We start from the raw sequence: 25,744 nt of genomic DNA on the forward strand, positions 1-25,744 counted from the left end.
AAAAACCCCCTGCTGATGCGATTGTATGGCTCTGATATTATTGAAATGCCATTTTGATTGGCTTTGATGTGTGTGGATGGGCGAGTAACGATTTGATGTTGCTAAATGTTTTATGCAGATGCCCCGTTACCACCGGTCCCATGATGTGATTAAGCGATAAGTAGTCAGCCATGAAGCATTCTGGCCAGAGATATTAGTTTGTTCGCCCGGTGATTGCACTCCACGCTAATTTAATTGAATGGCCTCCTCCGTGTGAGTTTGCATAAAAGAGTTTGGTTAGGTGGATTAAATAGGAATGGGTATACAGTATATTCGAATACCCCATGGCCTCGCGCTTCCGAGTTCCTATCCAATTATACACTTATGGCCATTTGTCAGCGGAATGTGTCAACAGTGCCGCGGCATTGTGTGTGTGTGTGTGTGTGGCTTCATTCTCTGCGAAATAAGACCCGAAACCCACACCGAGCAGCCAAAAGGAAAACCCAAGACTGACAGACAGAATGCCAGGCAAACCGGGAAAACTCGGGTGGAATCGTAACCGCAGCCGAATAACCGAGTCATATCACAGACGTGCAACTGAGCAGCACTTGATGATGAAGAATGTGAGCATCCTTGGCAGCGCCTGCATATGGCACTTAAAGCACTGAAAAAAACATATTTTACTTTAAGCATGCCAGGACAATAGGTAAGTGAAGAGGTAGAGGGAAGCGTTCTTGAAAAAAAGTCACATACTTAGCGTTGTGTAAGGCTCTCATAATTTAATTTTTATTTTTTTACTAAAACATTGTTTTTCCTTTCAAATAGTGTACTTCAGTATTGGTTTATAAGCCCATATTATGCTTATTTCAAATTCAAAGGAATCCTTTGTAAAATTTAGGTAATTGTTTTTAATTTAAGAACTCTTGTGCTAAAACTCAAGCCAATATTATCAACTAAATGTGGTTAAAAATAGTATCGGTCTATTGAAGAACTCGCCTTTTAATACTTTTGTATTATAAAGGTACAAAAAGAAAACTATTTAATTTATCTCTGAGGTGGCTTACAAAATAGTCTATTAAACTGTATTTTCATTTATAATATTGGATACGATTCAACTTTTAGAACCAAAGAATTAAATCTGTTTGTATTCAAGATTTTTTTTTTGGTATACTCCCACTGGAAGCAAATTTTGTCCCTAGTCAAGGAGCAGTGATGAAATGCAGAAACGCTGTAGCCCATCAGTCTTGGGGTTCCTACCCCGGATCCCCGCCCATTTGGCCCAGATCCCCACCACGTCCGTGGCCGGAAATCCCCTCTTGATTATAAGTTTGACGCACCGCAGCTTTTAATGCGGATTCCGGCGGAGAGTCGCGACTAGGAACGGCGAACTGGGATAAAGTTGCAGACTGCCGACTTCGCAGACTGCTGAGTTGCGTTTCCAATTAGACTCTGGGCGAATCATTTGCATGTTATTGACTAAATTAAGTGCCAAGCGCAAGTTGTAAAAATATGCGAAATTGGCCAGCAGACGAAACACAAAGCAAACTATGCGAAATGAAATGAAATGAAACGAGACGACCGAGTGAAATGAAATGGAGAGGGATTTTGGCTCAGATGGCATTATATCGGATGACAACAGTTCAAATAATTCCACTTTGACCTGTCAAAAGGTGCTCTCCACCTGAGTTGTCCTGCTGAGAATGTCCATAGAGCTGAGCTGAGTCTTTGTTTGGCTGCAAATTGAAATTGAAATTTGCATGTTTGCCACCAGAAATGTTTCAATTATTCGCATGCACAAATTAATATAAAATCGAAACAAGCGGCAGGAGCAGCTGCAACAACAACGAGAAATCTGTCATATGTCAAACTTTGCCATATTTAATTTCCTCTTTGCGAAATTAGTTTTTCCTCATCCGAAATTTGTGTGCAGCACATATTCGTGTTTGCCGATTTTTTTTTTCGCCTTCCTTCTCTCTATAAGTCTTTTTTTCGGTCCGCCCCTCACACAGCTGCAATAATTCATGTTCAAAACTACAAATTGAGTCATAAACAACTTTTGATTTCGCATATGGCAGCCATGTCCTCCGGTTTCTGGGGGTTGTGTCTTATTTTTAATACTTTTTCCTTTTTGTTTTGCGTTGCATACTTTTTGGGGTGCATTTGTGGGATCGGATTTAGAGAGGGGTCGTGTTTGCGATAGTCGTGACTTTGCAAAATGGTTTTAAATTTTTTTTAAAGAGGATTTCATTTTTACCATAAAAATAGTGAATTTAACTCTATTTTGTAATCATAAAATATAAAAATTAAACAAATAAAGGAGTTTTGCATAAAGCCTACTGAAAAAAATGTGTATAAGACTACACAAAGAGGAGGTTGTGACGAAGTTAGAGTTTGGTGACCCCGATCTATTGTTTCAATTAATAAACCCTTCTTTAAATAGTGTTTAACAAACACCAAATAACATTTGCACCTCTAGCTGGATTTCCCGGAAGTTCCCATTGTGTTCTAGTTGACCTTTTTAAAAATGCAAGCCCCTGCAGTCGCACTCATTAAAAACAAAAGACCAAATCCTGAATGTGTGCTGTGTGCATATATATAGACGCATAAAACCGCTTAATTCATAATTTAACAGGGCGCACTTTTAGTTGCGGTTAACAAAAACCGAAAGTTGGAAAACCATTTAAAAAGGTATGCAAACAATGTTCGTCCTTCTGGATGTCTGGATGTGGGGCTTACTTATGTATATTTCACTTTTTATGATTTATTTCGAAATACTCTGGCCACACTCAGACACCGGCGGCAGAAACCCGAAAACCCAAAAAGCTTTGCCGCTTAATTTCATTAAAAATTTATGAAATAAAGGCACAGCCAGGATGGCGTATTAAAATTTAATAGTCTGCTCCATGTGTGTGTTTGTATGGTTATTTGCCTGTGTGGGTGCCATGTCTGTGTAGGTATCTCTGTGTGTGTGTGTGTGTTTGTGCTCCATGCGTCATTGTTAATATTGTGCTGCGGTTTTTACGCCGAAAGTCACCAGTGGACGAAGCGAGGGAAAAAATTTGTTGGCCCGTCTGTGTGCACTTTATTTGATGGACTTGTTTATGAGCCATTTCCATGCCATTCCCATCTGGATGCTGCACCTTGATTCGTATTTTTATTAATGTTTATTGCGTTTCGAGCATTTAATTTGATGTCCGCGTCCAAGTCGGCAATGATGAGACGTTAAATGGAATTGCAACTGGAGAGTTGTCCTTATCCGACCGGCGAACCAATTTGCAAATGCACACGAATTGCGGTGTGTGCGACGCACTTTCCCCTCTTCCCTTTCCCTTTCCCCTTTTTTTTTCGGCCAGAAATTGCATTTTTAATATCCTTGGCAAGGATCGCAGGCTGTCATGGGTAATGAATGCGCTGGCAAACAATTATTTTTATATGACTGCTGGATGGGACAGGCGGCTGTCTCTTTGCCGCTTCTGCAGGATTCGCCTGCCACTTCTTCTTCTTCTGTTGCCAACGGTAACGGTAACTGCACATAAAAGCCCCGTTACATACTTGAGAAGTTACAAGATGTCATTTCGGTATCCTGCAATATTCATAACTGCCACCAAACGAGAACACTGCGGAAAACGTTTGATTTGATGGACGAAAACATTTTATGAGAACATAACATTTAAAGATAAGTGGACGCAATATAGTCCACTGATTCTGTAGTATTTTAGTAGCACTAGTTAACAAAAGCCATTTAAAACTTCTTCAGATTTTTAACTTATTTTTTACTATTTCGATATTTGTAAATTAAGTTATTAGAATAATTATTTAGCTAATGAGCAAATAAGCTTAAAATGTGTGAAGGTATAATGTGAAAAATTGGTTTTTAAAGTCATTTTGTTTTGTGTATTGCGACAAAACCAAAAACAAAAAACAATTTTAAAATTATTAAATTTTCAGCTTATAAATGTTACTAAATTTACAAAAGTATTTATAGGAAAATAGAGTTATGTACTTATTATTAATTCATATAAAATACACATATTGTTCGGCCTACAATCATGTATTCCGATATAATTAAGTTTTGAATTGGAGGATAATGGCAAAGCACAACATAATTTTTCGCTCTGCAGGTGCGATGGGAAAATGCACTTTGTCATTTCATTTGGGACTTCCGAAACACCTGCTGAACAATGGCGAACAATGCTCTAGTTACACTTGCCACATGCAACAGTGACACTCATTAGATTAGCGCTGATTGCGCTGCCCCCTCGACCTCATCGCACCGCCCAACCACCCACCACCCACCTCCCCATCGCTATCCCAACCCCATTGCCACCCCCTCCCCTTTGCCAAATGTTGACAGCTGTGTGACAGCGCTTGGGGAACGCCTCAAAAAGACCTTGGGCCATGGGATAAGTGGGCGCGGCTGTGGGTGGTGGTTTGGCTGCATTGATTGTTTTTGCCACTGGTAATTTGAAACTTTAAAATATTTATGATTTATGTTTAGTTTCCTTCTGAGGGGGTGACAAAAGAACACGAAATTTCAGGAAGGCCAGGACACCCTCGCAACTCTGGCCGTGGGCGGTAGACTGGGGGGCGTGCCCATGGCGAATGTTGGAAAATTTTTCATTACACAGCTATGCAGTCGCGCAATAAGAAAGGCAAGAAGTGGCAATCCGTAGAGGAGTGACATCTAATGGAGTCCGCAAATTTTGCATGAAGGGAAAGGGGCGGTCTCGTACAGATTGGCCAAAATATTTGGCACGTGCTCGGGGATGGGGGATACAAAATGGGATGCTGGGGCTTTTGCGCTTCAAGTAATGCTGAATTGAGTTGTCAGTTGTGCGAAAAGTTGCGTTTTATGAGGGTTGATGTGCGGGGATTAGGGGAAAGTTGGCAAAACTCGCATTAAATATTAATAAAAACGCTACCTCTGGGAGTTGCAGGTAAATGCACGTCTGATGTGGATTTAAAGGTGTCTCTGCTTCGAGGACGTGCCAAATAAAAAGCCTGCTCTGCAAATTCCAGTTGTGATTTGTCGCCTTGTCGTACTTTCTAATCCCACAAATGTGACATTGAAACGCGAAAAAAGGGATGACTTTCCCCCATTTCCTGCACCCCCAAAAACGGAAAGTGCGCACATTTTTCACTAACAATTTATTATCAACCACTTAGGATCGGAATAAGCGATAGTCCATCGAGGCTTATTAGATTCAAAAAGCGAGAATGAAACGACCAAACCCCCATTTGCCCAACCCCCCGACATCCATATCTATGACAAGTGCAACAGTGCGACGACAACTGAAATCAACCCTTGGATCGGGCTTCCTTTTGGTTTCCTTCAACGGGGTGTGGAAACTTTTATAGACCGTCAGAATGATATATGCATGCCAATATTATGACAGCAGCAACATAACTGGCAACTGTTGAAATATGCCCTCGGCCACCAAACCCCGCACCCAAACCCCAAAAACGAAATCGAAAAAATTTCACTGGAGAAATAAGTTGCGGAATGGCTTAGTTGGAAATACTCTTTCGTAGTTTTAGGGTTTGAAAGTATTACCAAATAAGAATTTTCTGTGTCATAATATTTATTTTAGAAGATACAAATAAATAAAATATGTGAATGAATAAATATTTATGTAGCTTGGGAACTCTATGTTTTGCTATCACAAAACTCGCAAAAGCGGAAAGTTATGAATACTCCGAAATTCGAGTTGGGAATTATAGTAAAACAAACAGAATACTGGGATATTAAAGAAATTGAGTAATTTATATGAGAAAAATAAAAGTGCAGCTATATTTTTGCATTCTGAGTATTGATATTTGCTGATGACTGTATAGCTATATTTGGTATTTATAAAGAAGCACTAGTTTCTGATTCAAGCTTGTATTTAACTTTACCTTAGGTATAAATATCTGATCACTGATAGCAACTTCGATTACCCGTCTTCTTGAGGGTATTGGCATAAAAGAGAATCGAGAAATGGCAAATCAGCAGCAACAACTCATCGAGAACGATGGGCGTAAAGTTACGCGCGCATATGTAAGTGTCTGACTTCCGTTTCCGCTTGACAAGCTACGATGCTGCTAACCCCCGCTGGGGTGGCTTTCACCCCCGAAACCGCCCCCCCCCCACACACAAAAGTTGAGTTGAAGTTGTTGTCATGTTTGTCAGAGGTTGGGGCTATTACATTTTACTTTTCATATTTGCCAGGAATAACCGTGAAATTGTTTTTTCTGTCTAGTAGCCCACCCCCAAAATCTAAGTGTATGTTTCGGTGTGTGTGTCAACTACCCCTTTTGTCGATTTCAGTGCTGAAGTATGTGCAAAAAGTGCGGGTGAGTTTTGGGGGGGGCAAAACTTTCATCTATGCCGCCTTGGGGCACAACAAATTGCAAGGGATTCGAGGATTGGATAACAGGGACTATGATTGGTGGTTGGCGGTAAATGCTATTTAAATATATAAATTTTAATAAGCTCTTTTCGGCTCTTTTGTTGCCGACCACCGCCGTAAGTAAGCCTGTTATTTGATATCGATTGCAACAAAATTTTGTGGTAGATGGGCTTAGAAAATTTCTGTAAAATATTTCCGCCTACTTAGTGCACACACAATTAAACTCAATTAAGCGGGCATATTTAAACAGCAAATTGCTGCATCGCAATTGGCAAATATGTACACGGATCGACGCCACCAAAACGAAAAAAATAATATGGAGATAGAACAAAGAAGGAGCTGAATTCCCCAGAGTGGCTGCATCACCGAGGGATAACAAGGGTAACGAGAGGACTCAGCGCAGCCAACGAACTTGAACCGCAATTTTTATTTGGCAATACATGCGAAGACATTTCCTTTTTAGCTTTTCTTTTCCCCACGTTTTTTGGCTACTTTGTTGCCGCAACCCTCATGAATATGTAAGCACTCGGTGTGACGGCGTCCCAAGGAAGATCCGGCCAGGTAAGGACGGTAAGGACGGTAAGACGGTAACGACGCCAAGGACGGTAAGGTCGGAAGGTAAGCCCGTTAGCTCGGGGTGGGCTTTGCCCAGCCAAGCAAGACCAGCCTGCAGCGGAGATATAGTGGTGGCCACCAGACCCACCGACCGCGACAGACAAACATCAATAAACAAGAACCGTCGCGTAAATAATGCAGCACCCGGAGACGCTGCACAGTTCGACTGACTTGCCCAGTCCACCAGGCATTCGGTGGCAGTCACCAGTCACCGAGCACGCACGGATCGTCTCCGGAACCGTAGAAGTCATCTATGCATTGGAAAAAAATATAATACACATTTCAGAAATTTTCTGCCTTAAATGAAAATACAATAATATTGAAAATATAATATAATATATATCAAAAGAATAGTTTAGCATGTTACAAATGCTAAGCTGAGACCTCCAGAGTAAAAAATTGAATTGAGCATTAGATTATCATAAAATGAACAATCACCTAAAAGGTCCTTAAAATTATTTTTAAAATTTTATTTTATTTTTGGATCTTCACACAATATAAAACTTTATTAAATGCATTAATATAACTTGTTAATTATTATCTACAAATTTCTGCAAATTACTTGTGATTTAAGTGAACTAAAAATCCATTCATGAGAAATTATTTATATAAAGAAAAGCAGTGAAAAAATTAATCTTTTTGTTTAGGAAACCGACCTAAAAGTTTTAAATTTTGTTTTAGAATATAATCAGGCATATATAGTTCAGATTTCTACATCTTCGTTTTCCCCAGTGTACCCGAAGTCTAGTATTCCACCCTGTATAGTGGATACGTGCGGTGTGCCAGACACTCAGACATTTCCCCAGTGCACAGACTTTGGCCTGCTTGCCACTGCAATTGTCTTGAGCTTCATGCATTTTACATTTTTAATAGATTGCCTGGGATTAATAACACACGCATTCGCCCATATAGACGCTCTGAATCGAAGGGGGCTAATGGGGTCTAAGGGGTCAAAGGAGTCAGAGGGGGCTGACCGCAGGTATTGGTTTTAGTTTTGGTTTCCTTGGTCGGCCCAAGGGATGCATAACACATTGCGCGGTTTACGCATCGACGCGTGCCCCTGGAAATCGGGGGAAGATCTCGGAGGAGCGGGGCAAATCTCTGACCAAATTGGCGGCGGTGGCAATGCGTGCAATTAGCCAGGAGTGATGGAAGGGAATCTGGCTAATGGAGGATGAGTTTGGGATACTCTAATAAATGAATCGGGTCAGGGGTATTTCAGCTAAAGGTGGCGGAATCTCCCAAGATGAGGGTGTTATACAAATTATCATAATGAAACACTTTTAATGAACACTCATGGCATCCCTTAGAGTTTATGAACACTGATGAAATTTTTATGACATTGTTTCTAACCTAGTGAAACGAACACCCATATCCAAGGCTTTGTTTATAGATTCACAATCTATTCCTATGTAGTAAGTTTTGTTTAAATATAGGCAATACATAATATTCAATTAATTTCTTGGTGTCATTACTGAGATGTTATGTTTGAGGTAACAATCTTTTCAAAGAGGTTCCTAGAACTCACTATTAAAATATTTGTATTACTTTCTCGATTAATATAAATAATATAAATATATTTATAATACCATTTGTTTCGGCTTTTTAGGATCCTCCGTTTGTTGTAAGTACCCTCATATCGTTAGTGTGTGTAAAGCTCTATGGAAATATTTCAATTTGAGGCGCATAAAACTTTCCGGGAAGAAGCAACCAGCCAGGAGCCAAAAGCTGGAGCTTCAGAGCGTCGGAGCTCACCCAAAAACTTTGGAATAACGCAAAATGTGCGGACAGCAGGAAAGGCCAAAAAAAAAAGAACCAAGGAAGGAAAGAAAAAAAAAAAGAGCAAAAGGAAAAAGTGGAAAACTTCTCGGGCGAGTAGCCGCCGAATCCTTGTGGTCCTTGGATCCGTGGGCCCGTGGTCCAAGTGGCAAAGTTTTGGCTGTTGAAGACATTAATTTGAGCCTTGATGATATTCAATTTAGGCACTCCGCTGAGACTTCTGGCACTAAGCCCCCAACCCCAAGTCCACACATTCGCGCACTCACAATGGAGGCAGCCACTGTAAAATATGAGCTGGCCTATGTGCACGGATACACACAAACAGATCGGGTCGAAAAAATAGGTAAATAATCTAGAACCATGCTTATTATTAAAATAGGAAATTTAATAGGTCACTAAACCAATTTTTTATTCTATTTAACATGGGTAAACCAAGTATATCTTAGTATTTATAACTTCAAATCAGACTTTTTAGTTATATACTATGTCTTCCATTTTTCAAAAACAAAAGAAATTTAATTTTGTTAAAAAACATTATGAATAATTAATAAATAAAAAATTTAATAGAGAATTCAATCTAAGTTAACAATCTGGTTTTAAGTGGTTAGATTGGACCACCTTTCAATGCCTATTAATTAAAAGTAGTCTCCTTACCTAAGACAGATCACATCTTTATTCGATCTTACAACTTAACTCCAAAATGCCATTCAAAATTAATATTTTTGACATTATTTAAATGACAAAGACTTATACGATGTTGACCGGATTTGTTTACCTAAGGGACTACTTCCGGGGGATGGGGAAAACTTAGTGACAGCGAGAAAAATCACAAAGAACAAAGGAGGGGAAATGTGTTTTTTGGCACAACTTTTTACATGCACTTGCCGCGTTTGTCGTTGCCGGACCGCGTGCTCTTGGCCTGGTCAACTTTTCATGTTTGAGCTTCATTTTATTAAGTTGGCAACACTTGCGCAACAGCCAACTGGTAAAAGGAAAATGGAAAATGCCGCCTGGTGCCTGTGCCTACAATTTGGGGTCAACAGCGGGCTGTGTAACTTTTCCTTGGCCCGAATATTTTTTTTATAGTTATTTTAAAGTTTTTCGTTTAATTTTCAATTTGCCGCCGGGCGACATTATTTTTAAAATATTCACTGAGTTGAGACTTCTCTTAGGCTTTTCCACCAGCTGTGGCCGCTTGTGTTTTAACTTGATTTTCCTGTCGCATAAGCTGCGTGGCCTTTTGTTATTATTGCTGGCATTATTGTTATTCCGTCGGTCGGTTGACCATTTATGCTTATTTATTTTCGTCCATTCACTTTCCGTAGCATACTTTTGCGGGCTAACCAAAATGAGTAAAATGAGGAAAATGAGAAAACTTGTACGTGCTTTTGTTGGCGCGATATATATGTGTGTGGGTTAGGGGCTATCACCAATAATTTGTGCACAAAGAGCTCGGCCCAGAAATTCCATTATTATTATTTGCTGTGAGGTGTTTATTGATCTTGTCCAAACATGACTGTTGACACTGTCCACCGTCGCTGGCTTGTTGACTGTTTGTCTTGGCTTTGTCTGCGGCCGGAGCCTAAGGAAAATATCGAAATAGTACCATTTGCATCGGACCAGCGGCAATCTAGACAATCTTATATACAAGCCCGGCTAGAGACCATAAATTGTCGGCTTTCGTGGGAGTCTGCAAGCCAGGACACTGAGCGAATTTTGGGTACTCACCTCCCAACATATAAAATAGATCGTACGAATAATTGATAACTTATAAGTAAAGTTTAATAGGATTTGATTTGAAGTGAAGCTTAATACGACTTGATTTGTGCAATGATCGCTTTTTATACAATGATAGATTTATCCCACCAATTATTTTAATTAATTTAGACACTTCCATTAATTCTATTTTATTTAATAGTTTACTGAGGAGAAATGCCATAAAATTTCATTTTACAGAATATTTAATAGAATCTTTAAATTAATTATCTTGAATAATATATAAAGTATGTAGACCAAAAAAGTCATATTCTAAAAATCTTTATTTAATGTTCGAATCATTACTTTTCGAAATCTTTACTTGGATTATATACCTAAATATTTGATCCAATATTTAACTACTCTATCTTTACATTTCTCTCAGTGCTTTCGTGTGGTCGCAGGTGCTGCATTGTGAACTACTCGCAACGATAAAGTAATGAATTACCTGTTTCTGTACAACAATAAATTGTATTTGGATTTTTATTACAACTCTGCTGATTACGCTGTCAATAGCTGGGGGAAAATATGATTTTTTTGCAGCTCTGCGACCTGGGCCGCTGTGTCCACTGCCATTGGCCATTTGGAGGCGCCGCTGTTGCCGTTCCTGCCGCCCCTTTTGGCCTTTTTTATACCCTTGCAGAGGGTATTATAATTTCAGTCAAAAGTTTGCAACGCAGTGAAGGAGACATTTCCGACCCTATAAAGTATATATATTCTTGATCAGCATCACCAGGAGAGTCGATCTAGCCATGTCCGTCTGTCCGTCTGTCCGTCCGTCTGTCCGTCCGTCTGTCCGTCTGTCCGTCTGTCCGTCTGTCCGTCTGTCCGTCTGTCCGTCCGTTTCTACGCAAACTAGTCCCTCAGTTTTAAAGCTATCTGCTTGAAACTTTCCCAAAAGTTGTATTTCTATTGCAGGTAGTATATAAGTCGGAACGAGCCGGATCGGGCCACTATATCATATAGCTGCCATATAACTGAACGATCGGAAAAGCCATAACTTTGGTGTTTTTAAAGTTAGGAAGTTGGGATTTTCTATGGGTTTTATTTTTGGCTAATCAATCCGACCTACCAAATTTCATAAGGATCGGACGACTATATCCTATAGCCGCCATATAACTGATTGATCGGAAAAGCCATAACTTTGGTGTTTTTAAAGTTAGGAAGTTGGGATTTTCTATGGGTTTTATTTTTGGCTAATCAATCCGACCTACCAAATTTCATAAGGATCGGCCGACTATATCTTATAGCTGCCATATAACTGAACGATTGGAAATGACATAACTTTGGTGTTTTTAAAGTTAGGAAGTTGGGACATTTTATGAGTATTAAGAATACATCATATGAATAATTTTGGACAATATAATTTATAAAATATTCTGCAAGGGTATATCAACTTCGGCTCCGCCCGAAGTTAGCTTTCCTTTCTTGTTTTTTGTTGGGTCCTGGCAACGGCTGCTGCGTTGGCCTTGTTAAATTATGCTCGTCATGGCGGCACTTCCGGCCCAGAGGCGCTGCCTGCCGTCCATTGTTGTACGAACTGAAGCCCGAGAAGTGAATCCTGAATCCTGAACGGAATCCAGAGGAGCTGCGAGCATGGGTGTCAGGCTGTCTTCGTGTTTTTTAAGTTATTGCATTGGGAATCGGATGGCAGCTAAACTCAGGAGCAGTAGCTGGAGCACAATAACAAATGAATCTAGCCGAGGAGCTTTGTGGCTCCTGTTCCTTTTGGAGTGCGACAAGGCCGTGCCATCGAAAAATCCCCTGATCCCTTATGTAATTTTTAGATTTCCTTCTCCTGCTCATTGGCCGAAGTGGAAGCCTTGGCTGGCATAAAAAGTAAGGGAAGCCAAAATGAATTAAACCTGTTGCCGAGATAGCCAGCTATCTCTGCCAGTGACTACAAACCAGAACTGAAACTGAAACTGAGACGTTGCCAAATATGCAGAATCTTAATGAAAGTCAAGATGTCGGAGCTTGGCCAACTGGCGGTTGGCTACCTATCAGTTGTTGGCAAATTGCAACTTAAATAAAGCCAAACGAATTGGTCAGGATTGCGGAAGGCGAGCGGTTAAGGATTTCCGTCAAAACTGCCACAAGACCAGGCCAAAAACTAGCAACGAACTTTGGTTATCCTTTCGCCGGGATTTCGGATTTATTTACAGGCAAGGCCGCCGAGTGCGAGTCCAAATGGAGGTGAAATATATAAATGCATTGAGTTGAGCACTTGAGCACTTTAACCGCGTCCCTGAAGTGTGTTCACTGCCAGGGCTTTCTAAAGATTCCGCGCGGGGATTCCCCGGACGAAGGGCAGCCGGGATTCGGGACTTGGGATTGGATAGCTACCGCTGTCAGAAGTCAAAAGCTGGCAAGGAGCAGCAGCCAACAGCCAACAGCCAGCAGCCGCCACAAGTTGCCTGTCGACGGACAAACTTATGGCTAAGACCGCAAACAAATTTCGGGTGGCTGCAATGTAGCTGTAGATGTACGGGCCAACTTGCCTAAGTTCAACTTTTTGAATGAAGCATATCGTTAGAGAAACTTTCAAGGTGAATGTGTGGTTGGTTTGTTAAAATAAAATGTTATGTTACTAGTGTTGCTATAAGAAATTAACCTATTAATATGATAAAAATAAAAATACATATGGAATGAGCCACATGTAACTAATTTGAATAAAATGTAAATAATTAAATAAGGTACATAAATATTATCATTTGTAATCGAAATCTCCAAAAAGATTTCTTACTCCCTAAAAATGGTATAAAGACGACAAAAGAGTTTAGTTATATGAGGAAAGATAAAAAAAGTTACCTAATTGTATTAAAAACATTGTTGCACATAATTTATTTTGACTGTATTTATAGTTGGAAATGCAGCAACCGAATTAGATGTTGAAGAAAATTGTCTTCCTGTATGAATTTCATAATTTCCCCAAGTTTTAGTTAGGAAAGGCAAGCAATTTCCTCCTCGTCTGCTTTTTGGCTAGGTAAGTGTGTGTGTGTGTGTGTGTAGTATAGGTTTTGGAGGATAAAGCCCCATCCCCGTTTCCGATCTGGCTTTAACTTTAAAGTCCCAACTTTGCTGGCGAATTGGTTTGCTGGTTTCGGCGCTGTCTTTCGGTTTTGGCCATGTCAGTGGATGTGGTTGCCGGGGAAACTCGTGTATGTGGCCAACTCGGATTGGTTTTTCAATTTCTTCGACTGTTTGCTGATGTCATCGACAGAAGTCCGGGGGAATATCTCCGGCCTTTGTTATTTATATTCCTCGGGCTGCTGACCCACTCAATTTGGAGGGTTGAGTGGGGGGGCCAAAGGGCAACCCTTTGTCACATTCTGCAATTTATGTTATTGTGTACACTGTACACACCCCGATCTCTGTATCTCTATCTTTTGCTGGCATCTCTCTGTTTATGTTCTGTGATTTCTATCAACAACTTTTACTTTTGTAAGCAAATGCGGGCCGCATCTCAACCAGAAAGCAATAAAAATTGTTTACAAACATTATTTGCGTATATCCTTGATCCGGAAGCACCTTCCATGTCCGCAACTTTTCACCATTTAAGTAGATTTCCCTCTCATTTTTAAGCACACACAATAACATGCATTTGCCATGTCCTTTCTGCCAAGGATTCTCCAGCTCTCATCTTATCTCTTGTTTAGGATTCGGGCATTAAAGCTTCTCGCACACTCTAATAAACTAATGTCGCTCCTTTGGGGCCACCTCCTTCCCCCTTCCCGTTTCCCTCTGCAGTCCCAAATCCATTGTTGGCCCATAGTTTGCTTTGCGAAACATTTTATTTGTCATTTCTGCCTCGCTCCTTCTCACTCGGATTACTCGAAAATGTTTGCGTCAGATTTTGGGGCCATGGTATGATGATGGGGGTCCTGGGATTGTCGAGGGGAAAAAGGGGTGAAAAGGGTGACCAGGTGTTGGATTTCCTTAACTTTTCCGAGCATTTTTCTTTGGTAAATCACATGAAATTACTTGATTGAACAGGGAATATAGTAATGGTGCCAATGGTGACCATAACTCAAGATATTCGGGTTTGGATTGTCAACTTGGCTGCTGATTATATATTTAATTAAGATTTTTCTAAGGCTTTCTTAATCTGGAATAATATAATAGATGATTTGGGTAAAACTTTGCAGAAAGGCTTCTTTCTGCTGCTACCTTTCATATATTATATCGAATCGGGCCAATATAACATACATTTTTTCCTTATATTCCTGAGGAACGATACAAAAACTCACCGCAAAATTTTATTTTATATAACATACATTTTTTCCTTATATATATCATATTCCTGAGGAACGATACAAAAACTCACCGCAAAATTTTATTTATGTTACCGTTTCCAAATTTTCGAAAAATGGCTTTGCAGAAAAGTGGCCTAAAACCTGCACTTCTAAGCCCATAACTTTTCTTACAGACATCGGATTTTAAAATGGCATATCTCTAAATGATTGTGGTTTAATTACCTAAAAATCTGTATACTCAGCTTGGTTTGTAATTTTGGGTCGATTTTTGTCATTTTTACAGTGTTACCCCTTTCCAAATTTTCGGAAAATGGCTTTGCAGAAAAGTGGCCTAAAACCTGCACTTCTAAGCCCTTAACTTTTCTTCCAGTCATCGGATTTTAACAAGGCATATCTCTAAATGATTGTGGTTTAATTCCCTAAACATCTGTGTTTTTAGCTTGGTTTGTATTTTTCGGTCGGTATTTTGTCATTTTTATCATATAATTTTCGAAAAATTGCTTTGCAGAAAAATTATCTAAAACCTTCTCTTCTAAGACCATAACATTTCTTACAGACATCCTATTTTACAGCGGGATATGTACTTTAAAATATTTGTTGTTTAATTCACGAAAATTTTGCTTTTAAGTCTTGGTTTGAATTCGGCTTGCTGAAGTTTGTTTTCTTTCTTGTTGGGAAAAATTGGTGTTACCTTAAAGACCTTTTTTTTCAGTGTAATATAATTATTTTTACGAAAACTTCTGGGGTTGGGGTTTGATTTATAATTCTTAAAATAAATAAAAGTACCATTTTAGGGTAAGATTGGTTTTAATAAATTTGCATATGTTTGAGAGTGTGATTGGTTATACTTTTTTGGGCAGACAGTTAGACATTAGGGATGGCACTTGAACCCCAAGTGTTCGTTTTAATCTGATTCCAGGTTGGGTAATAAAGATTTTTTCCCACTGGAGTGGAGCACTTCCGTGTTCCCATTCTCCGATTTCCATCTCTTCGGCTGGAAAACAACTCCATTTAAGACGCATAAAGCTGGGGCAACATGTGTAGCTGGCAAGCCGGGGAAATTCCTTATGCCAGGCAAAGTGAAACTGTCACTGCCAAGGTTTTCCCCTGCGTTTTTTCTACTCAGCCGCTTTTCCTCTTCTTTTTTTTCTTTTTTTTTTGGCACAGATGTAAAGGGCGGAGGGGCAGGCACTATGGGTTGCATATTTAAATTTATGATTATGTCGTTATGCTGTCTGCCCGCATTGCTTAGGCGGCCGAAGAAAAAGTGACAGCGGGCCAAACTTAATACGAATTTATGTGCAACATATTTTTGCACTTTTTTCTCTGCTTTTTGTACTATAAAGTGGATGTGGGTGTCCACCTCATAAAGAGAAGCCCAACTGAGTGGTCAACATATGCTGCTTCCACTGGACAATTCAGAGAGTTGATGAGGGGCATCCACCGAAGACATCAAGTTTGTTTTACTCGCCAACGCTTTAACGTCTCCCCCATTAAAAAGGAGAACATTAAAATTCCTTTTCGCTACCCGGCAGCATTTAAATTGCATTTCAGCTGGAGGAAATGACAAATTCGTACATAATAAGAAAAGTCTGGAAGGGCGAAGAGAAATGGCATCCATTTGGCTTTTGGCAGGTGGGTTGAAGAATCTGAGAGACGAGATGGCGTGAAATTGAGCCAAAAGCTCCGCGTCTAACTCATTTTTAAATACAAATTTATGTACACGGAAATAAAAGCGAGGCAGCGTTGGCTTTTGATTAATTTGTCTTGCCAAATGGCTGGTCATAAATTTCAAGTTAATAAAACGAGGTTTGCCCTCTTCTAATAACGAAAATTTGTCACACGCCATTCTGACAGTTGTGTGTCACAGGCAACCCATCCCATCCCATCGCAACCCCATTCCCTTCTTCACCGCAAAACCGTCAACTGGCAAGTGCCGCTGATGACATTGTGGCCAACTTTTGCCTGGGAAATTATACCCGAAGTTTTCCCCCCACAGCCCCCCCCCTGATGGATACCCCCGATCCCCGGGAATTCTGGTAGGGTTAATCAATGGACAGGCCACCACACGCACCGAACAGCTTGAAATTCGATTAGAGGCGATGTCAGCAAGGCACTCGCCTCAAGTGTCACTTGCAATTACCCCAGGAGGGGGGAGGGGTTGCTAAAGGGGGCCAACAGGGGGCTAAAGTGCATTCAAATTGGCTTAAACTAAGAACGTTAAGCGTGCAGCTGTCTAATTGTATTTGCCACCGCCTCTCTTCGCAAACCCTTTTCGCCTGAAAGTAATGTAAAAGTGCCAGGGAACTTCAAGATTTATTAGCATCAAGATTAAAGCATTAAAAATTTGCAGACTGTTTTTGCCTCACGCAGGCATTAAGGTGGGTGGGAAAAGGGGGTTGAGGGGGTGGCAGCTGCCCCTTTTTTTTGAGGGGAGGGGGTGGTTGGGAGGCAGAGGTTAACGGGGAAAGTGAGTGCAATTTTCGTTCGCCGGTCTACATCATCAATTTAGCGTCCTTTACACGTCTGCTCCTCTTCTCCATGTTTTTATACCCTGGCAAAGGGTGTATATTTCATCATTGGAATATTAAATAGTACAGAATTGTAATAAAATATAATAATACATAATACATGCAACTAATAGCTTTTCAAGGCATTTGCAAAAGGAGTAATAAAGTCTAAAAATTGAACAAATCCATATTAAGCCAATTAAACATTTATTTACTTATTTATTTATTCCATTTATGACTTACTTACAAGTGTATCTAGACAAAATGGATATTTGTATTTTCTCACTTGCCAGTTTTGCAATCTTACATGGGTAAACGTTGTTTATTTTAAATTGCAATGCAACTTAAAACGAAAACAATTTGGATGTATTTATTTTCTTAAATCTTGCTTTATGACCAAATGAAATTATTAAATATTGTTGTATAGGGTGTTCCAAAATTCGATTCTAAGAATTTATCCTGATGTTATTGTTGTTGTTGCGGTTTCTGGGGATAGGGACATGGATGCGGATGAAGCTGCTTTACTCCTGCCTTTGCTTTTCTATTGCCCCTGGCTTTTTCCGCCGCAAGAGTGGCGCAAAAATATCAAGCACAACAGTTCGGATAGCAGCAACAACTACTACAGCATTTCATTGCGCACTTTGTCGGTCAAAACTTTCGACATTAGCACTTAATTTACTGGCCCAACTTAATGAAGTCTACACTTGGCTAATTTACGCGAAAAGCTCTAGCTACTTAAGGCGAACATTCATCGCTGCCCATGCTCCATAACCTCCAGTTTTGTTAAAGTTCCCCGTTGGCATTTTTCGGTATCACCAGGAAACAAAGGTTTTAAGAACTGCCCCTTTTATTATAAATTTAATAAATTATTTCAATCAATTACCCGAAAAAATATTCACAGAAATAAACATTATTGAAAGAAATATTTCTAATGAAATCGACAATCAACAACAATCTCTAATTTTGTCAGGCTTATAGTATAATTTACAGTTTGAAAAAATTGATTAGTTAATCAAACTATAATGACTAATAAACACAGTCATTAGCTTAGGAGCGAATAATAAACTTTTAATTAATAAATTACGTCTAAAGGAAATCATCCAATCATCAATTTAACCGATATTGAGTTTTTCAACCCCAAAGAATTGGTAAAAATATTCGCGTTATAATATACGCGTTATCAGAAATTTTTTCGCAAACAAAATAACGATGTATAATCTTGTTATACCCTTACTGTGGGTGTTCCAATTTTGTAAAAATTATTTCCTCCCTTAGAAGTCATTGAAAAAAAGTTTTTCAACATTCGTTTTTATGTGTACATATATAGAACGCTGAAATATAATCTATAATTTATAATTTGAGTTGCATCTGAAAGAGTATGTATGTTTCGGTTTCCTAAAGACACTCCAGTTCTTGTTTGGAATGTATATTTACATTGAGTAAGCTTATTGATAAGGGCTTTCAGCTCGGGGAGCGCTGAAACATAAGCTCTGTTCAGTTGTTGTGGATTGTTCGAAGTGTTCTGATCGATTGAAGAAAATGTTCCGATCGCTAAAAGCTAAACATGTGCACATTGCCATCGCTGGTCTTTCCGCGATTGTTTCTTTTCTCATTTTGGGTCCAATTACTACGTGGGTGGAGACATATAAATGCTGGGAAATAAGTGTTTGGAAACACGTTTGTCTGCTGCAGATCGCTGGTGGAATGTTCCTCTTCATTGGAGCCCTAAAGGTAAGCAAAATTGTATTGCTTAAAACTATTGGTTAAATAAACAAATTGTGTTACAAGTCGGTAAAAATGAGATGTATATACATTGGAAAAATAATCACTCATATAAAGTATAATTCCTCTTACTGTAGTAACCTAATCAGAGTTAAAAAAACAAAGAAGCTGAAACAGTCATATTTATATTTATACATCGGTGAATTACAAGCCGATTTTTGAAACAATTTATTTAAGTTCTTTCTTTACTTTTCGGTGCAGAATAATCACTTGCTATTTTTGCCGTGGCTGGTGGCTGCCATCATCTTTATTTACACACTCTGGTACAAGTCCTTCGTCTATTTTATTTTTCTGGAAGGCAAAATGCTGACGGTGATCCCCTTACTTCAAATTATCTCAGGTGGTTATTCGAACTGTCTCCCAATAACTTACTTAACTTATGCAATTTTTTTTCCATTTTTTTAGCCTTTTGGTCCTATTTCGTGTATGATGTCTTCCAGGACTTTCTCCAAATGTATGGTCAATCCATTCGGCAAAACTCCATAATCGAGTCGTTGGAAACGGGGAATTGATGTGCGTTTTTATTGAGCTGAGTGTAAAGGCAAATAAGTGTGAACATTGCGGTCGGTGTGTGTGTTTGCTTGGGGGTGTAAGTGTGCTTTTGTAGCCAAAAGTAAAATAAGCGTTAAAATGTCTGCTAACCCAGTGGAAGCGACGGGTGTGTGGGTCTGTTTGTGGGTCTCTTCTGGGGCCTTTGCGGTATCGTTGCATGCGTATTGCATTACCAGACCTGCACCCCTCCCAACCACCCCCTCTCACCCTTTTTTTTTACCACCCCCTTTGGCACAAAGTGGCGTATGAATAGATACATGTTTTGTTGCCTGTTTTGTTTGCCCCCCCTCCTTTCTTCCCCCTTTCCGTCTGTCTGTGGACTGGTTGTCGTAATCCAACAAGCAGACAGGTTAAATACACCGCAAGGACAGACTCGCACACACACAGGGGCTGCTGCAAAAAAAGTGTGACAAAGATGGTGGGGAAAAGTGGCGGGAAATGGGGAAAATTCCGGGGAGCGACTCGAGCCGCGATTCGGTTGGGAGACGCAGACGCATCCAAACAAACAATAATCATGCAACAATAGTGAGAGCCGCAAACAAATTGCTTTTCTATGTATATGCTGGTGTATAGGGATCTGTCTGCACGGGGGAAAATTAAGTTATTTTATATTATTTACTCAATACTAAGAATGTAGTATAAGTTTTGTCAATATTTGAAAGAATCAACAAAACACACATTTTATTAAAATACATTTAATTAGTATAAGCATTAGATTAAAATTCCTCATTAGTCTCTAAACGGAATGTGCAGATCAAATTAACAACCAATTTCTAAAAAAACCAACTGAAATTCTAGAGTTAAAGTTAACCTTTTTAACTTAAGCTAATTATTTGTAATAATTTAATGCCTAAAAAAAAATAGTCTTGTCCCATATTAATAAATAAAAGTACAGCAAAATAGTTTAATCATGTCCATATGATATGGAAGTATTATCAATTTGTTCTTTAATTAAATTAAATTCCACAGCAAGATTTAAAGATAAAAAGCGAAAGCCCACAAACACTGATAATTCTTTATACCTTTTCAACATAGTATAACAGGTCCACAAAATATCAAATCCTCTAAAAAAGGGTAAATATTTTTATTAAAAACAGCATAATCGCTTTTATCACATTCCTGTTGAGTAACGATGCTTTTTCCCAGTGAGTGTGTCATGTTCGGGTTCACTACCAGATTAGTTTCGTTGCGAGTGTGTCTGAGTTTTTGCCTTTTTTTTTTATTATTTAGTTGTCTTTTTTCAGACGCACAACCACAGAGAATCAAAAGCCGCATGGGCGTAGCCTGTGACACCTACCGAAGGGGTGTAGCACTGGCAATTAGAATGGAGAGCGTAAAGTTTGAACTTCCCCTTGTGCTCCTTTGTCGCCAGATCCTTGCCCACAGATCCTGCATCTTCCTTCCCAGTCTGTGACGGGCTTTTGTTGTCTGCAAAGTTTGCCTTTGACACAGGGTGCCTGCCTCCTGCCCCCTTTCAACCCCTCTTCAGCCACGCCCCTTCCACCTGGCATGGCGGCAAAATGGAATCCATTCATTCAAATCTATGTGAGCCTGTGAGCGTTAGTGTCTGTGCAGCTTGTTGAACAAAATTGAAAATTAACTATAAATTCTGTGTGGCAAAACATGCAAACATGTTTGCGGAAATACCTGACAGACTCAGGGAATCCAGGGGGGGAGGGGGCTTTAAGACTATGGTGATATGGGGGAGGGGGGTCATTCGACCAGACGAGGTGTCAAGCGATGCAAACACCTTGGTGACATCGAACCCCTCGACACAAAGCGATTCATTGTTGCGAAATTTAATGCGAAAAATTCATTAAAAATAAAACACCTCGGCACAAAGAATTGCCAAACAAACTTTGAATCCACCGAGGGCCCAAATTGAATTGCCCGAAACTTGTGATGATTTTTTTTATTTTTTTGGGTTGTACAGTGAAGCCTTTCAAAGGTGCCAAGTACACGGGGGAGGCTGAAAAACAGGGAAGGTGTTAACCCTCATGACAAGTTGTGGCTCGAGGGGCTTTTTCACTCATAAAAATGGGGATTTTCTTTACTGCCAAAAGTTTTTAAAATAAAAAGTAGAGTAAACTCAAATTTGCCCTTTTTTTAGTTCTCAATTAATATGTTTTTTTGATGTCCTATGAAGATGTATCAAAAGTGTATTTTATGACTTTTAAAAAGTGCTAGGATTATTCAAAACACTTTATACAGTTTTTCCCTAAGTGTAGATAATGAGTAACGCCAGGCCTTACTTTATTTTTATTTTTCCAATGTTTCGACTAAGTGCTTTGGTATGAAAAAAGCGACCACGCCTACTCACAAAAAAAGAGTGTGAATTCCCGAAAAAAAGGGAAATGAAAACCAGACGGAAAATCAAGGGAAGCAGAGTTATTCCAGGAACAATCAGCTAGACTTAACTAATAAATTTCCGTGAATTCCGCACGCAGTGAAGTCGAAGCGGAAATCATTTAAGCTGCCAAATCAGCCAGCCAGATGGTCCAAACAAAAGGCCGGGAAGCCAGAAAGGTTTTCTCACCAGAATGGGAGCTGCAAAAAGAAGGCGATTAATATTCATTCAGTGTCGCGCGTATATCACTTTTTATTTGCACAGGGTCGTAGTTTGAGGAGGGAGGTGGTAAGGGGGGCATGGTGGTTTCCCTGCAGCAGTGGGCGTGGCAGGGGGAGGAATGCTGGAGCAGGCGCCGCCAAGTATGCAATGGAATTCGGCGCACGCAGCGGCAGGTGAGCTCGTGTGGCTGTTCCACTAGCTGTTGTTGTTCTTGTTGTGTGAGCGAGTGTGTGATTGTGTGTGTGTGTTTGGGTGTGTGCCAACGCACAATTACATACAACAATTTGTGCTTTGTTTCGCCGTGTGTGTGAGTTGGGAATCCAAATCACCAAAGAGCAATCGTGCAACAGCAACATGGCCAGCAGCCCCAAGATAGAGGTGGATACTATAACTACACTTGGGGAAAATACGATTACAAAAGGTTTTATTTTAAGAAAACTAAGTTTTAAGCTAAACATGCTTTTTTTGAGAGTTTGGTTAATTTGACTTTGGACTTTAGCCTTTCTCTCTATAGTTGTATTAAAATAAATCTTTAAATTATCTTAAAATGTAAATTAAAATTAAACAGTTTTTAAAAATCAAAATAAATTTTCCATATTAATTTTGTTTTGTTAAATAGGGTGTAAAGTGAAAAATATACTAAGTTTGTTTAATTATAAAACTGTATAAGTCCTTAAAATGATAATCGATTATAAACAAAACTGAATTCTACACTTGTGCACTTCTTTCTAATATTTTGTATCCCAATGAAAATTTTAGGTGGAGATAATAAACTAAAGCTTATAGAAATTTTACAAAATAGTTGTTTTATTTTTTTTATTTCTTTTATATACATATATCTTAGAAACAAAATGAGTGGTTTAAATGTCCAAGCTTCCACTCCCATTTTAGCAGTGCCCAGCGAACCCGAGATGGCCTCCGGAAATCCAGTTGGCTTTGTGCCGCTGACACCTCCCTCTGGGCGCCCCACCCCTTGGCCACCCCCCGCCACCCCATCCCCGAGCCCCACTCAAATTGGAAGCCCAAATATCAAGTCGAAGAGAGGGGGCTTAAAGGGGTTGGCTGGGGGCGGATGATACTATTGAGGGGCGGCTGTTTCGGAGCTGCGGCGCTTAGTTTTCAATGTGAAAATTGAGAAAAATTGCCAAACGAGTCGGTAAGCGATATTCTCGGCTCCGCCTGTTGTTTGGTCCGATGCCAGGTGATGCAGTTGGCCCATTGTTACCCTACCTTGGCCTCCATCTTCCCCTTCACCTCTCCACCCCTTCATTTCACTCCACTCCACTCACTTATTGTTAGTTTCGCTCGCTTTGTTTTGACAACTTCTGGAGGAATGCTCTGGGAACTGAACGCTTCGTCAAATAAAAAGGAGAAATTTTGGCTTCAGTTTACTTCCGTTTGCTTTGACTGCCTGCTATGCCTTCAGCCGCCCCCCCTTTCGCCGCTTTCCCCGCAATAGGAGACCCAAGAAGCTGCTGGCAGCCATAAAATTACGATCCAGCAGAGAGCAAATGACGCGAAACAGTCGCACGGACATGGCCAAGAGCCTCTGAGCCAAAAGGGGCAACGGACTGAGGGGGCAGCAACAACACGTACCCTGCATAAAAATCGTGCAGGCCATGCTAAAAACGTTTATCCCTTTTAGCCCCAAGTTTGGCTCGGAAGGAATCCTGCCAACTCCCTCAGAACAATGGCGGAGAAACACTGCGAAAAATAATTACATACACGTATAAATTTGAAAATTATATTTTTGTATTTTTATTACTTTGATTATCTTTATATAAAATCTTTAAGATAATCTTAATCTTTTTAGATTGATCTGCTTTTCTGGCTTAACTTTTGAGCACAACGCTTTTAAATGTTGATTCACATTAAACAAGAAAGGAAGCAAACTTCGGCAAGCCAAAGTTTATATACCCTTGCAGTTATTACAAAACAATTAGCTCAAAGAAGTTTGGTCGACTTAAATCGAATTTTTGAAATTTGAATAGCTTAATCATTGGCCCATTTTTGCCCTTTTTTTTTTTTCCAAGGTTTAGTTTTGAAAATATGGACTTTTTGAAAATTTTTGAACTTTTTCGAAAACATTAAAGTTGACTTTTTCCAATTTTTTTTTAACGTATTTGCCTGCAAATATGACCATGTTTGCCCATCTCCTAACAAGTAAGAATAAAAAAAAACCGCTTAAAACAGGCATTTTTAACATAAACTGGGGGCAAACCTATATTTGTAAAGAATGCTATTTTAAAAGACTTTTGCTCAGCCAAGCGCGCAGAATCTATAAAATTATTTTATTTTACTGGAAATACTTGTTATCCAATTTGATTGTAGTTTGACATAAAAATTAACCATATGGTTTCTTTTCGCTTCCATAAAAAATTAGAGATTAAATTTATGGAATATTTGGGCAGAATAAGATTTGTTTAGCCAACATCTGGTTTATTTGTATGTCAAATTAAAATCATGATAAGAAATCTATACGCACATGGCGCGGTTTTTATAAAAGCGAAAAAGAAACCATAACAAACCATAATTGATAAGAAGTGATTTACAAACACTAAAGTTATGGCATTTCCGATCAATCAGTTATATGGCGGCTATAGGATATAGTCGGCCGATCCTTATGAAATTTGGTATGTCGGATTCAGTGGCCAAATATAAAACCCATAAAAACCAACTTTCTAACTTTTAAAACACCAAAGTTATGGCATTTCCGATCGTTCAGTTATATGGCAGCTATATGATATAGTCGCCCGATCCAGCTCGTTCCGACTTATATACTACCTGCAATATAAAGACAACTTTTGGGAAAGTTTCAAGCAGATAGCTTTTAAACTGAGGGACTAGTTTGCGTAGAAACGGACGGACGGACGGACAGACGGACAGACGGACGGACAGACGGACATGGCTAAATCGACTCTCATGGTGATGCTGATCAAGAATATATATACTTTATAGGGTCGGAAATGTCTTCTTCACTGCGTTGCAAACTTTTGACTGAAATTATAATACCCTCTGCAAGGGTATAAAAAAATTTCCTAGTAGTTTTTTCCAAATAATTAATTTAAAAAATATGATTTCCATTGTAAATAGTACATTCACATAATTTTGATAATAGCGAAAGCATATTTAATATTTAAACAATGAAACTTAATAAAAATATAACATAGAGAAAAACGATTTTGGGAGAACTGTAATTTGTTGGGCTTTTTTACCCCAAAATCCATATAGAGTATGACTCCTGATTTTTTTCGCAGTGCAGAGGAAGAACAATTTCTTCGTCTTTAGTTTCAATGGCCCCCACGGCGGCCCAAAACCATTTTAAATGGAACGTAAGCCGAGACTGATGGCCAGCAGTGGGAAACTGGAGGAGTTGGAGTGGTGGGCAGATAAATGCCGCATCATTGGTTATTTATATGCGTGCGGATCTCAGGTGGATGGCCCGGGCCTCAAACGATATATTTATTTGATTTTATTGATATACAAGCGGTCGTAAGTAGTGCATATTCATCTTGGCCAACGAGTGGCTTAAGTCCTGTCATTACTGAGTTCCCATTT

General features: G+C 39.5%; 1 protein-coding gene across 1 annotated transcript; it reads left to right on the plus strand.

Moving 5' to 3' along the window:
- The first annotated feature begins 18,799 nt into the window (after positions 1–18,799).
- On the plus strand, positions 18,800–20,525 carry LOC108037797. The gene is made up of 3 exons (XM_017114436.1): positions 18,800–19,014; positions 19,267–19,405; positions 19,471–20,525. The coding sequence occupies exons 1-3, from the start codon at positions 18,823–18,825 to the stop codon at positions 19,575–19,577; spliced, it is 438 nt and encodes a 145-aa protein (XP_016969925.1). The 5' UTR covers positions 18,800–18,822; the 3' UTR covers positions 19,578–20,525.
- The last annotated feature ends 5,219 nt before the right edge of the window (positions 20,526–25,744 follow it).

This window comes from Drosophila rhopaloa, unplaced genomic scaffold, assembly GCF_018152115.1.
Source record: "Drosophila rhopaloa isolate 14029-0021.01 unplaced genomic scaffold, ASM1815211v1 contig_115, whole genome shotgun sequence".
Lineage (NCBI taxonomy): Eukaryota > Metazoa > Arthropoda > Insecta > Diptera > Drosophilidae > Drosophila > Drosophila rhopaloa.